Source organism: Bos javanicus, chromosome 10, assembly GCF_032452875.1.
Source record: "Bos javanicus breed banteng chromosome 10, ARS-OSU_banteng_1.0, whole genome shotgun sequence".
In the NCBI taxonomy this organism is placed as follows: domain Eukaryota; kingdom Metazoa; phylum Chordata; class Mammalia; order Artiodactyla; family Bovidae; genus Bos; species Bos javanicus.
Window position 1 is genome coordinate 97,988,874 of NC_083877.1, and position 14,188 is coordinate 98,003,061.

General features: G+C 37.9%; 1 protein-coding gene across 1 annotated transcript; it reads left to right on the forward strand.

Annotated features, from left to right (window-relative positions):
• The first annotated feature begins 3,796 nt into the window (after positions 1 to 3,796).
• LOC133255066 (polyadenylate-binding protein-interacting protein 1-like) lies at positions 3,797 to 5,144 on the forward strand. Its single transcript, XM_061429626.1, is given in 1 exon segment — positions 3,797 to 5,144. A coding segment is annotated over 1 exon segment (1,104 nt). The 5' UTR covers positions 3,797 to 3,894; the 3' UTR covers positions 4,999 to 5,144.
• The last annotated feature ends 9,044 nt before the right edge of the window (positions 5,145 to 14,188 follow it).

Sequence of the window (14,188 nt, forward strand, 5' to 3'; positions counted from 1 at the left end):
CCATTCCTCCATTCCTCCCGTTATACCCACCTATGTCTCCAGAGTGCCACCCTGAGCTCCCTGTGTTATATGGTAGCTTCCCTACTGCTGCTGCTGCTGCTAAGTCGCTTCAGTCATGTTTGACTCTGTGCGACCCCATAGACGGCTCCCCCGTCCCTGGGATTCTCCAGGCAAGAACACTGGAGTGGGTTGCCATTTCCTTCTCCAATGCATGAAAGTGAAAAGCGAAAGTGAAGTTGCTCAGTCGTGTCTGACTCTTCGCGACCCCATGGACTGCAGCCCACCAGGCTCCTCTGTCCATGGGATCTTCAGGCAAGAGTACTGGAGTGGGGTGCCACTGCCTTCTCCGAGCTTCCCACTAGCTATCTATTTAACACATTTCTTTTATAATATACACCAAGTGTTGGAGCGGAAGACAGAAAGCTCCAGGTCCTAAGCAGTGGAGAATCCACAAAAGTTGCTGGAGTGACAAAATAATGAGATTTGTTTGTTAAGAACCAAGGACCAAACATGTGGCAGACAGGCAGCACAGAGACTACACAAGAGGATTTTGTAACAGTCCAGGAGTTATTCAGTACGTCAACAAAGGCCGGTGCAGTGAGCATACAGCAGGGGCCAACATGTGGGCAGGTGATGGCACTACGCAAGTGTCTAAGATTATGATCTGGGTTGGGCTTCCCAGGTGGCACTGATGGTCAAGAATCTGCCTGTCAATGCAGGAGACACAAGAGATGTGGATTCAATCCCTGGGTCAGGAAGATCCCCTGGAGAAGGGAATGGCCACCCACTCCAGTATTCTTGCTGGAAGAATCTCATGGACAGAGGAGCCTGGTGGGCTACAGTCTATGGACTCACAAGGGGTTGGACACGGCAGAACGACTGAGCACACACGCGTCACATGTGTCAGCTGAATGACGTGCTATGCACCTGCGGCAAGACAGAACATGAGACGAGACTAGCACTTCACTGAACCAGCATGCAACCCCTCGTGACAACTGTCTGACCGCCAGAGAAACTATTCATGGCACCACTATCCCCCATACCAGGTTCTTCCTAGCCCTATTGTCTCTCCCAGCAAATGGAAATTTCTTTCTGCACAGCATTCACAGATTTTGTAGTCAGAGTATTCTCCTTGTTGCTATAGTCACTTATTATAATAATCCTTTCCAATAAAGTCTCTACCCTACTTTACATTTTTTTTGGTAGTTTAGCAATGCTTATTTGTTCAGATTTCAAATCCCTGCCCCGCCTTTTTCTTCCTCTTAGTTCTTCTATGTTCGATATGTTATGCCTACAGAAAGTGGACTTCCCATAAGGGAAATATTTGCTTTAGCATCTGTTTAAAGTACCAATATTTTCAAGTAGAATGTCTATGTCAAAGCAGAGGTCACAAGGCATAAAGGAGATGATACACCTAAAGCACTCAGTATAGGGTTTGGCACAGACTTAAATAACTGTTGGCTGGTTGATGTCATTGTTATTCTTGTAAATGTTATTATATAATGCACTTCTTAGCTCATCATTTTCTCTGATAAAATTATATTCTGTTCCCAAGGCCTAAGATAAAATCTAAACTCCTTAACATAACTCACATGGTCTTTTATGACAAGGATCCTATCTACCTATTAACCCGATGGCTAAAGTGAATGCTTCATTTGCTTTGTTAAACTTCCAAGTTCTGTAAGTACAATGACTTTTTATTCGTACATATGCTATTTCAACTTCCTCAAAGCCCTCACTATCTCTTTCCCCCAATTAATATGGAAAATAATTGTTATGGTATTATTGATATTCAAAACTATAATGAAGCATTAAGAACAAATCTAAAACTACTTTTCTTAAAGATCATTATTCTTAACTTTTTTTTCCCCAGTATTTTTGCTGTTTGGATCATTTTGTCCCATTTTACTATAAATATAATTCTACTGAATAAGCATTTCTATGTAATTAAAGTACTTTATAAACATACTTATCAGTGGTTGCATGGTAATTCATTTTATGCATGATCTATAAATTATATGACTAATTTAATAGTGTTTAGCTTATGTTTTTATCTATTTCCTTGCTATTATTAATACGATTATGAGTATGTATGTACATGTGTGTTTGTCAACATCTTTGATAATTACCCACAGTTTCATTATGTTCTTAGACCTACTTGCCAGAACTAGATCACTGCATCAAAGTATACAAATATTTTAAAATTTGTATTCCCAGAATTGCATGAAAGTTTTGCTTACACTGCACACTCTTACCAAGATTGTATCATTTCAGTTCAGTTCAGTTGTTCAGTCATGTCCGACTCTTTGCAAGATTGTATAGGTTAATTCTTTTATCTTTTGCTAATTTACTATCATTCTGTATTATACTAAAAACCAATCAGATCAGATCAGATCAGTCAATCAGTCTGACTCTTTGCGACCCCATGAATCGCAGCAGGCCAGGCCTCCCTGTCCATCACCAACTCCCGGAGTTCACCCAGACTCATGTCCATCAAGTCAGTGATACCATCCAGCCATCTCATCCTCTGTCGTTCCCTTCTCCTCTTGCCCCCAGTCCCTCCCAGCATCAGAGTCTTTTCCAATGTGTCAACTCTTCGCGTGAGGTGGCCAAAGTACTGGAGTTTCAGCTTTAGCATCATTCCCTCCAAAGAAATCCCAGGGCTGATCTCCTTTAGAATGGACTGGTTGGATCTCCTTGCAGTCCAAGGGACTCTCAAGAGTCTTCTCCAACACCACAGTTAAAAAAGCATCAATTCTTCGGCGCTCAGCCTTCTTCACAGTCCAACTCTCACATCCATACATGACCACAGGAAAAACCATAGCCTTGACTAGATGAACCTTTGTTGGCAAAGTAATGTCTCTGCTTTTGAATATGCTATCTAGGTTGGTCATAACTTTCCTTCCAAGGAGTAAGCGTCTTTTAATTTCATGGCTGCAGTCACCATCTGTAGTGATTTTGGAGCCCAGAAAAATAAAGTCTGATACTGTTTCCACTATTTCCCCATCTATTTCCCATGAAGTGATGGGACTGGATGCCATGATCTTCGTTTTCTGAATGTTGAGCTTTAAGCCAACTTTTTCACTCTCCACTTTCACCTTCATCAAGAGACTTTTTAGTTACTCTTCACTTTCTGCCATAAGGGTGGTGTCATCTGCATATCTGAGGTTATTGATATTTCTCCTGGCAATCTTGATTCCAGCTTGTGTTTCTTCCAGCCCAGCATTTCTCATGATGTACTCTGCATATAAGTTAAATAAACAGGGTGACAATACACAGCCTTGACGTACTCCTTTTCCTATTTGGAGCCAGTCTGTTGTTCCATGTCCAGTTCTAACTGTTGCTTCCTGACCTGCAACCAATATAATACAAAAACCAATACAGTATTGTAAAGTTAAAAAATAAAATAAAATTTTAAAAAAAAGCAAAAATAGTAAATTTTGAATACCAATTATATGCCACACTCAATAGGCAGCCTTGTATTTTTAAAAGTTTATATGATCTTCAATGTGATTTTTCAAAATAGTATTTAACATATGAACTCTATTTAAAAATATCAGTTCATACCATTTTCTCATTAAGAAATTAAGAAAAATAATTTTATCTACAATAGCATCAGAAGAATAAAATACTTATAAATAAGTTTAACCAAGGAGAGTCGAGACTTGCACACTGAAAACTACTACACATTGCTGAAAGAAATTAAAGAAGATATAAATAAATGGAACAACTTGTATTCGTGGATTAGAAGACAATAGTGTTAAGATGGTAATACTAGGCACTTCTCTCCCGAGAACCATCGCGCAGGCCGGGCCTAGAAGGGAACAAACGAGGCCCCTGAGAGCTCCATCTAGTTCGCCGGATAACATCCCACAGCAGAATTCGGAGTCAGCAATGGCTAAACCCCAGGTGGTTGTAGCTCCTGTATTAATGTCTAAGCTGTCTGTAAACGCCCCTGAATTCTACGCATCAAGTTATTCTTCTAATTATACAGAATCCTATGAGGACGGCTGTGAGGATTATCCTACTTTATCAGAATATGTTCAGGATTTTTTGAATCATCTTACAGAACAGCCTGGCAGTTTTGAAAGTGAAATTGGACAGTTTGCAGAGACCCTGAATGGCTGGGTTACAACAGATGATGCTTTGCAAGAACTTATGGAACTCATCTATCAACAGGCCACATCTATCCCCAATTTCTCTTACATGGGAGCACGCCTCTGTAACTACCTGTCCCATCATCTGACAATTAGCCCACAGAGTGGCAACTTTCGCCAATTGCTACTTCAAAGATGTCGGACTGAATATGAAGTTAAAGATCAAGCTGCAAAAGGGGATGAAGTGACTCGAAAATGATTCCATGCATTTGTACTCTTTCTGGGAGAACTCTATCTTAACCTGGAGATTAAAGGGACAAATGGACAGGTTACAAGGGCAGACATTCTTCAGACCGGTCTTCGGGAGTTGCTGAATGCCCTCTTCTCTAATCCTATGGATGACAACTTAATCTGTGCAGTAAAATTACTGAAGTTGACAGGGTCAGTTTTAGAAGATGCCTGGAAGGAAAAAGGAAAGACTGACATGGAAGAAATTATTCAGAGAATTGAAAATGTTGTCCTAGATGCAAATTGCAGCAGAGATGTAAAACAGATGCTTTTGAAGCTTGTAGAACTCCGGTCAAGTAACTGGGGTAGAGTCCATGCAGCTTCAACATACAGGGAAGCAACACCTGAAAATGATCCTAATTATTTTATGAATGAGCCAACATTTTATACATCTGATGGTGTTCCTTTCACTGCAGCTGATCCAGATTACCAAGAGAAATATCAAGAGTTACTTGAAAGAGAAGACTTTTTTCCAGATTATGAAGAAAATGGAACAGATTTATCAGGGGGTGGTGATCCGTACTTGGATGATATTGATGATGAGATGGACCCAGAGATAGAAGAAGCTTATGAAAAGTTTTGTTTGGAATCAGAGCGTAAGCAAAAACAGTAAAGTTAAATTTCAGCATATCCGTTTTATAAAGCAGTTCAGGTTATGGTGATTTAGCAGAACACAGGAAAGCAAGAAAATGTGTCACACTTATACCAAATTAAGGATGTTGAGTTATGTTACTAATGTATGTATGCAACTTTAATTTTGTTTAACACTCTCTGCCAAAATAAACTTTATTCCCTATAACTTAAAATGTGTATATATATATATAATAGTTTATTATGTACAGTTAATTCCACTGTTTTGGCTGCAATAAAATCGATTTTGAAAAAAAAAAAAAAAGATGGTAATACTACCAAAAGCAATACACAAATTCAATGCAATACTATCAAAATTCCAAAGGCTTTCTTTACAGAAATGGAAAGTTCCTATGGAACCACAAAAGACCCTGAATAGACAAAGCAATCTTGAGCAAGAAGACCAAAGGTGAAGTCATCACAATTCACCATTTCAGAATATATGATGAAGCTACAATAATCAAAACAGTATGGTGATGGCATAGAAACAGACATACAGACCAATAACAGAAGAGAGAGCCCAGAATTAAGTCCATACATCTACATCAATTGACTAGGGTACCAAGAATCCAAAATGAGAAAATGATAATTTCTTCAATAAACAATGTTGGGAAAACTGGATATCCACATGCAGGAGGATGAAGTTGGATACTCATATTACACCATGTACAAAAATATCAACCCCAAATGGATTAAAGACTTAAATGTAAGACCTGAAGTCATAAAACTACTAAAAGAAAATGTAGAAGGAAAGCTTCAACGCTGTCATTTTGAAAATCACACTAAAAACAAAGGCAACGAAGCCAAAAAGAAACAAGTTGGATTTCATCTAGTTGAGTCCTAGTATTGTTTTAGTAAGCTATTATTTTTGTTTGTTTGTCTGTTTCTCATTATCCTTGTGGCCTTTTAACTTATTTAGCATTATTTGAATGTTTAATTTATGCTTACAATAAAAACAATTGATGACTGTTATAGACAATTCATAAAATATATAAAGTTATAGTTAAATAACAAAAATATTATAATCCCATATGTGGAAAATTAATCACTTAACACCTAGAAAATGATGCTGCATCTTTTGAACATAAACATTTAGTATATTGCTTAGATTTTCTTTGTAGTTGCAATATATATACATTTCTAAAAGTAAAATGAGTGAATATTTAATGCCTTTAGCTAACTAAATGAAGATGTCTTCATTTTCTTTGTGAATGCATTTATTCCATTTACTTTTTTACATTTTTAAAAGATATTGTGGTAAACATCCTTGCATGCAAATATATGTATTATTTTCCAATTGTATCTTTAAGTGAAGTTTTGGGAGATTGAATTGTGAATTTATATGAAGGGATTTGCTAATAGAGATCTGGCCTTAAGCAATTGTGGGAATTGGTTAAGCAGTCTCTATGAGGCCATTGTCTGCATGTCCGATGCTGAAGCTTGAAGTCTGAGGGCAGATAGTCAAGAAGGGAAAATGTATATAAAGAAGCTGAGGAGAGTGAGAACAAGCTGGATCCCACAAGCTCTGGGATATATTTATCCTAGTGAGTCTGTTTCTCTCATTGAATCCTAACTGATGCACAGAAAAAGACCAGTAAAAAACAGAAATACAAGTAACATGATGAAAAAGATAACATTTATAATATCCAGCCATCTTTCTAAGTGTTTAATACATAATAAAATATTCAATCCCCTTAATGCTCTATAACTACTGATATTCTCCTTGTTATCCAAAAGAATAACTGAGGGAAATTTCCTGGCAGTCCAGTGGTTAACATTCTGCACTTTTATTGCCAAGGGAGCAGGTTCAATCCCTGTTCAGGAAACTGAATGACTATAGCATAGTCAAGAGAAATTCAGTACTACTAAATGATATTTATATAAAATGCTTGTGTCCTAGAAAAATTTGAAAAAACTAAACAGCGGTACATTTATTTTTTGCTGTTTTTGTTTTGTTATTTGTTGTTGATACTTCCTATTATCAAAACTTGACCCCAGGAGAACATCTGCTGCTAGGCAATCATGATGTAGGATCAGAAGGAGGAGTTTGGAAAGGCTCACAGTCCTTTTGAATTTGCCATTTCTAGTGTGACTCGACTTTCATGAGCTACGTTCTCCTTATTGTTAAAATACTGAGTGATTTAAGATACTGGCTCCACTTGTGTTCATTGTATAATGTAATACATTTGAGTTTGACTTTAAATTCTTGAAGTTCTGTTTTATTGACTATGCCAAAGCCTTTGACTGTGTGGATCACAATAAACTGTGGAAAATTCTGAAAGAGAATGGGATACCAGACCACCTGACCTGCCTCTTGAGAAACCTATATGCAGGTCAGGAAGCAACAGTTAGAATTGGACATGGGACAACAGACTGGTTCCAAATAGAAAAAGGAGTACATCAAGGCTGTATATTGTCACCCTGCTTATTTAACTTATATGCAGGGTAAATCATGAGAAATTCTGGGCTGGATGAAGCACAATCTGGAATCAAGATTGCCGGGATAAATATCAATAACCTCAGATATACAGATGATACCGCCCTTATGGCAGAAAGGGAAGAAGAACTAAAGAGCCTCTGGGTGAAAGTGCAAGAGGAGAGTGAAAAAGTTGGCTTAAAGCTCAACATTCAGAAAAGTAAGAATTCGGCCCCATTCGGCCCCATCACTTCATAGCAAATAGATGGGGAAACAGTGGAAACAGTGCCTGACTTTATTTTGGGGGGCTCCAAAATCACTGCAGGTGGTGATTGCAGCCATGAAATTAAAATATGCTTACCCCTTGGAAGGAAAGTTATGACCAACCTGTAAACACAGAGACATTACTTTGCCAACAAAGGTCCGTCTAGTCAATGATATGGTTTTTCCAATGGTCATGTATGGATGTGAGAGTTGGACTATAAAGAAAGGTGAGTGCTGAAAAACTGATGCTTTTGAACTGTGGTGCTGGAGAAGACTCTTGAGAGTCCCTTGGACTGCAAGGAGATCCAACCAGTCCATCCTAAAGGAGATCAGTCGTGGGTGTTCATTGGAAGGACTGATGTTGAAGCTGAAACTCCAATACTTTGGCCACCTGATGCGAAGATCTGACTCATTTGAAAAGACCCTGATGCTGGGAAAGATTGAGGGCAGGAGGAGAAGGGGATGACAGAGGATGGAATGGTTGGATGGCATCACTGACTCAATGGACATGAGTTTGGATAAACTCTAGGAGTTGGTGATGGACAGGGAGGCCTGGCGTGCTGTGGTTCATGGGGTCGAAAAGAGTTGGACACGATTGAGTGACTGAATTGATAAAGCTAATATATCCATCCATATGCATGTTTTTGTGTGGACATAATTTCTAACTCATTTGGATATATACAGAGGAGTGTGATTGCTGGACCGCACAGGGGGTCCATGTTTAGTTTTATAAGAAACTGTCCTACTGTCTCCCAAAATGACTACTCAGTAACATTTTCACCAGCAATGAATGAGAATTCCTGTTGCTCTACATCCTCTTCCAGCATTTGGTGTTGTCAGTATTCTGGACTTCAGTAATAGAATGGACAACACTGAGAGTAAAACCTAAACCCAACTATGGACTCTGGGCGATTATGATGTATCAGAGATTATCTGCTGTAAAAATGTACACTCCGGTGGGAAATGGATGCTGACTGTGCTTGGAGGCAGAGTTTATACAAGAAATCTTTGTACTTTCTGTTTCATTTTGCTATGACCCTAAAACTAAAATAAAGTATACTAAAAATGAGAGGAAAACACAGGGACAGACTCAGAGACATAGAGCTAAGAAAAAAAGTTGCATGAAAACAGATGAGAAAGATAGCATGTATATGCATATTAGTACTGTACATGCATACACATATATGTATGTGTGTGTGTGTACTTTATTCATTTTAAAGTAGTCAGGCCACTTTATCCTTCACAGGGTTTCTGACAGTCAGCTCTGCTTTGATTTATTTTGGCCCTGGAAACTAAATTTTTATCACTGTTTATTCTTTTACTTCATTGTAGGAAATTTGTCCTAAGATAAAACCATGCAGATTAAGGAAACCCCAACCCATTTTCATTGTGTTATATCTTAGAGCTACTGTTCGTTGATCCTGGTTCAACGTTAAGACAGAAAAATAAATTGAGAAAGGAACAATATTGAAAGATGGGGAGGAAATGGGAAAGAGGAAAAAATTAAGGAGTAAAATGGGAGTGAGTTGGGGCAAAGAGTGACGACGAAATTTTTTTGAAAGAACCAGAAATAAGCTATTTTTTTACAGGATTGCTCTGTTCTCACACTTTTGACTATCACAACCACCTCCATTTTTTCCTCAATGTCTCCTGTAAAACTCACTGATGACTTTTTTTTCTTTAAACCTACCCCTATAAAACCTGAATCAATTTTTCCCCCTTTGATATAGCCCTTATTAATAAAACTCCTCCCTATTGCAATAATCTTCATATAACTCTTTCCTCAGTGGGGTAGATTTTGTCTTCAACAAATTGGGGTAAATTTTGTGTCCACTGTGTCCATGACCCCCAGTGGCTGTAACACACACAACCGCACGGATACACTTTCACTTATTGTAAAGTGAAAAGAAGTGCTGGGGACATTTAGTTTTGAATCACAAATGTATATTTCTCAGATAATAGTAGATAAATATTAAACTGAAAGCAATAAAAACTCAAATCATGCAAGATATGATTTATAAATATGCAAACCATAAACAACTTGGATTAGCAATATAAACATTGGAATATCCTTACTTCAGTGTTCATCACGGTCCTTGACAATGTTGACCTTATCCAAACTATGTGTTCTGGAAAGTGGGGCAGATCTAGAAATCCTCCAGCTTTTCGTGGCTAATAAACAGACTGTTTTGCAGTAGTCAAGATATGGAAGTAACCTAAGTGTCCATGGACAGTGGAATGAATAAAGAAGAGGTAGTGCATAAATACAATGTAATATTAATCAGTTATTAAAAAGAATGAAATAATGTTTTTGTTTTTTTTTTCCAGCAACATGGACTGATCTAGAGATTGTCATACTGAGTGAAATAAGTCAGATGGAGAAGGAGAAATACCGTATGACACCCCATATATGGGGAATCTAAAAAGAACTGATACAAATGGACTTACGAAATAGAAAGAGACTCATAGAGAACAAACTTATAGTCGTTGGGGGGAAGAATGAGGGGCAGGGATAGTTAGAGAGCTTGAGATGGACATGTATACGTCGTTAGGTTTAAAATGAATAACCAGCAATGACCTACTATATAGCACGTGGAACTCTGCTCAGTGTTATGTGGCAGCCTGGACGGGAGGGGAATTTAGGGGAGAATGAACACATGTATGTATATGTATATATGGCTGAGTCCCTTTGTTCAGCTGAAACTATCACAACATTGTTTATCGGTTATATCCCAATACAAAATAAAAAGCTAAAAAATACAGAACTGCTCTGTTCTCACATATGTGACTATCAGAACCACCTCCATTTTTCCCTCAATGACTCCTATAAAACTCACTGATGACTTTTTTTTTAACCCGCCCCTATAAAACCTGAATCAATTTTATCTTCCCTTTGAGATAGCCCTTATTAATAAAACTCCTCCTTATTGCAATAATCTTCATATAATCATTTCCTCAGTTTGGGGAAAATTTTGTCAACACTCTCACAATTATCTCTTAGGTCAGTACTTTCTGGAACTCCTTACCATGACTTATTAATGTGTACCATTTATCCCCATGTACTGCTTCATACATTATTCTTTCTTTGGGGAGGGGGAGTTTCTTCCATTTATTTGGGTTTAACTTATATATTGTTGCATTATGCATTTTCTCATGCCTTGTACCTCAATAAAATCCAGCTTCCTTTTTCAGGACTAATACTACCTTAGCTGGGCACGGAAGAATTGATGCTTTTGAACTGCGGTGTTGGAGAAGACTCTTGAGAGTCCCTTGGACTGCAAGGAGATCCAACCAGTTCATCCTAAAGGAAATGAGTCCTGAATATTCATTGGAAGGGTTGATGCTGAATCTGAAGCTCCAATACTTTGGCCACCTGATGTGAAAAACTGACTCATTGGAAAAGACCCTGATGCTGGGAGGGATTGGAGGCAGGAGGAGAAGGGGACGACAGAGGATGAGATGGTTGGATGACATCACTGACTCAATGGACATGTGTTTGAGTAAACTCTGGAAGTTGTTGATGGACAGGGAGGAATGGTGTACTGCAGTCCATGGGGTCGCAAAGAGTTGGACATGACTGAGGAACTGAACTGAACTACCTTGTATAGTTTAAAACTATCATAATGCCCCAAACATAGGTACTTATTAAAGGTTTTACTAAATATAAATCCATGTGTGTATACATCTATGAATGCAATAAAGCAACCCAAGTGGTTGCCATGAAACTTTTGGTAATAAGACATGCACTGCTTACAGGAGTTTTCAAGTCTCCTTTGGGAGTGCTAGTTAACTACAGAAAAACTTATTATCCCCCCAAATTCTCTTATTGATGAATTTTAATTAAAAGTGTTTTGATGTGCTCTGTAATTCCTTTAGTAGTCATGATAGGTACATTCCCATCTCCCAACTAAATTGACAAGAAGCGACAGAATACAGTCCGAAATTATACCCCCTCCTCATGCACTGGCTATATGTTGTCACATAATGAACTAATACAAAATTAATGGCTTAAAATAATAATATTTATTCGGCTCAGGCATCTTCTTCTTATCAGATATGAACTCAACCATTTATCTACTGTTAGCTATGAGTCATCTCAACATCTCTGCTCACTGGGCAGGCTTGGCCGGTCAGTTCTGGCCCCTGCTGGGCCTCAGTCAGATGCCCGATGATCGGCTTTTTGCCATCGTAGCACACCTGGTGACTAGGCCCACCTATCTTACATCCTTCAGGAGGCTGCTTTCATCTTGTATTCACAGCGTGGCAGGAACACAAGAGGGAAACCGGAAGCATGTAGATTTCCTGAGACCGAGGCTTGGAAACGGCACACACCTGCATGCCATTGACCAAGTCTTGAGGCCGGCCCAAAGTCAAGGGTAGGAAAGAAGAACCATCTTTTGGTGGAAAGAGCTGCAAACTAAGCAGGGTATTCATCCAGGGAGGAGTGAAGCATTGGAACTATTTCTACAATCAGTCTGTAACACATCATTTGTATAAATTTTGCTCTCCCTTTGGAATAAGTAAATAAAATATCCGTCTTAGGGAAGTTGTTTAACCCAAAAGATATTAAGACAACCAGGGAGACAGAGAAATGAAGAAGAAAGTGAACACTAACATTTTTGATTGCCAGTTTTGTATGAGGCACAGTGTGTGCTCAGTACATTAATTTGGCTATAAGACACTCACTATAAAGCCCCCCAAAGGAAGATATCATCCCCATTACTTTTAAATGAAGAAATTGAAGTAAGAGAGCTTTAACTAAATTCTCAATGTCACATTACACATAAGTGGCTAAACCACGATTCCAATCTCGTTCCAAAATGCATGTTTTTTTTTTTTTAATTTTATTTTATTTTTAAACTTTACATAATTGTATTAGTTTTGCCAAATATCAAAATGAATCCACCACAGGTATACATGTGTTCCCCATTAGTTAACCATAACTACCATTGAAGTGCTGCTTTTCTTTCCGGCTGATTATTTAACTCCTCAACAGTACAATAAGCCTTAGAAGTTAGAGACCTTGCATCCTTTCAATCAACTATTACTTCTAGTAGAATGATACTTTTGGTTTACAAGTTTCAATATGTTCAAATGTCTTATTATTAAGAGGAAAAAAAAATCTCAGTTTCTTGGACTTTATCTAAACAGAAGATCACAGTCTGTGTCAATAGTACTAAAAAAAAAAAAAATGAAGTTTTCTTGGAATCAACAAGGACACAAAAATATTTTTTCTTGTGATTACAGTTTCAAAGCCCATTAATGCTCCTGTAAGTTCCATGAATAAAAAGCAAAGACAGTAGCCAGGAGGGATAGGGGAGGGCAGACTTTCACATTAATAACATACCGTAATAAGATAGTGGGTAAAAAATAAGTTTCCATCTAGTAATCCTATCCACAAAAGGCAGATCTTTTAAGTGTGGTCCCCAGGAGGATGTGGTAGCTATGGGGAATCTTTGCTATGCCTGCTTTTCCCCCTTTTGTTCAGGAGGCAGAAACCAATCTCCCTAACATGAACCCTTTAAATATGAAATGATCACCAGAGGCCAATTGAAACAACAGTCAATTGACTCAAATTATGTCTTCTTCCCTTAGATAAGAGACTTAAATTATAAATCCTTCCAGATTAGAAAGTGTGAAATAAATTGAACTGCAATTAAGTGTCAGAATTAATGACATTTCCAAGTTATTTCTTACAGAGTCTCTTGAAGTGCAATGGGGTCTGGGAACTTTGTATTTATCTTAATCAAGCTTATCTCAAATTTTATTTAAAAAATAAATAAAAAGGTAGATCGTAAGATCCACTCCTCATTGTCTACCTGAAAATGCAGGCTTTCTTTCTTTTTTTTTCTTTTCTGCTTTGTTTTTTTTTTTTCCACCCACTCCACAGCATTTGATTCAGCAGTAGGCAGTCTGGACAGCATGACTTGTTTCAAATCAAGTCAGCTGTATCTTTCTTGGTTATTATTATGTAAAGTTTATTGAAACATAATTATGTTGAGCTTAGTTTTATGCTGGAAATTGTACAAAGATGATAATCTTGTGAAGATAATCACCTCCAAGAGCTGAGGAATGGCTGCAGTGGGTAAATTCAATCTGAATGACTATCAGCATGGTCTGTTTGGCCAGCACATTTTTCATTAGATAAGCCTTCAAGTGGCTAAATGACCTGTTTAATCCAAAGGGTGGGACTGTGGTAGGACCTAGTGAGGCAAATTATACATTTATTCCCACTGTGAATAGGAATTTGTCAGGTTAATCATTCCTTAACATATATGGATACTGAATAAATAAACTAATTTCCCTACCATTTAAGAAAGCATCAGCGCTAATGATAGGCATAATGGGCCAACATCTTAGACAAATCATAAGCTCTATTCCTTTTATGAAATTCTGATCTTGACAGGACATACACTGAGACAAATGGAACTTCAATATGTAGATGTCAAAAGCTTTGTGGAACAGAATAAGTAATTACAAAAGGAAGAAATGC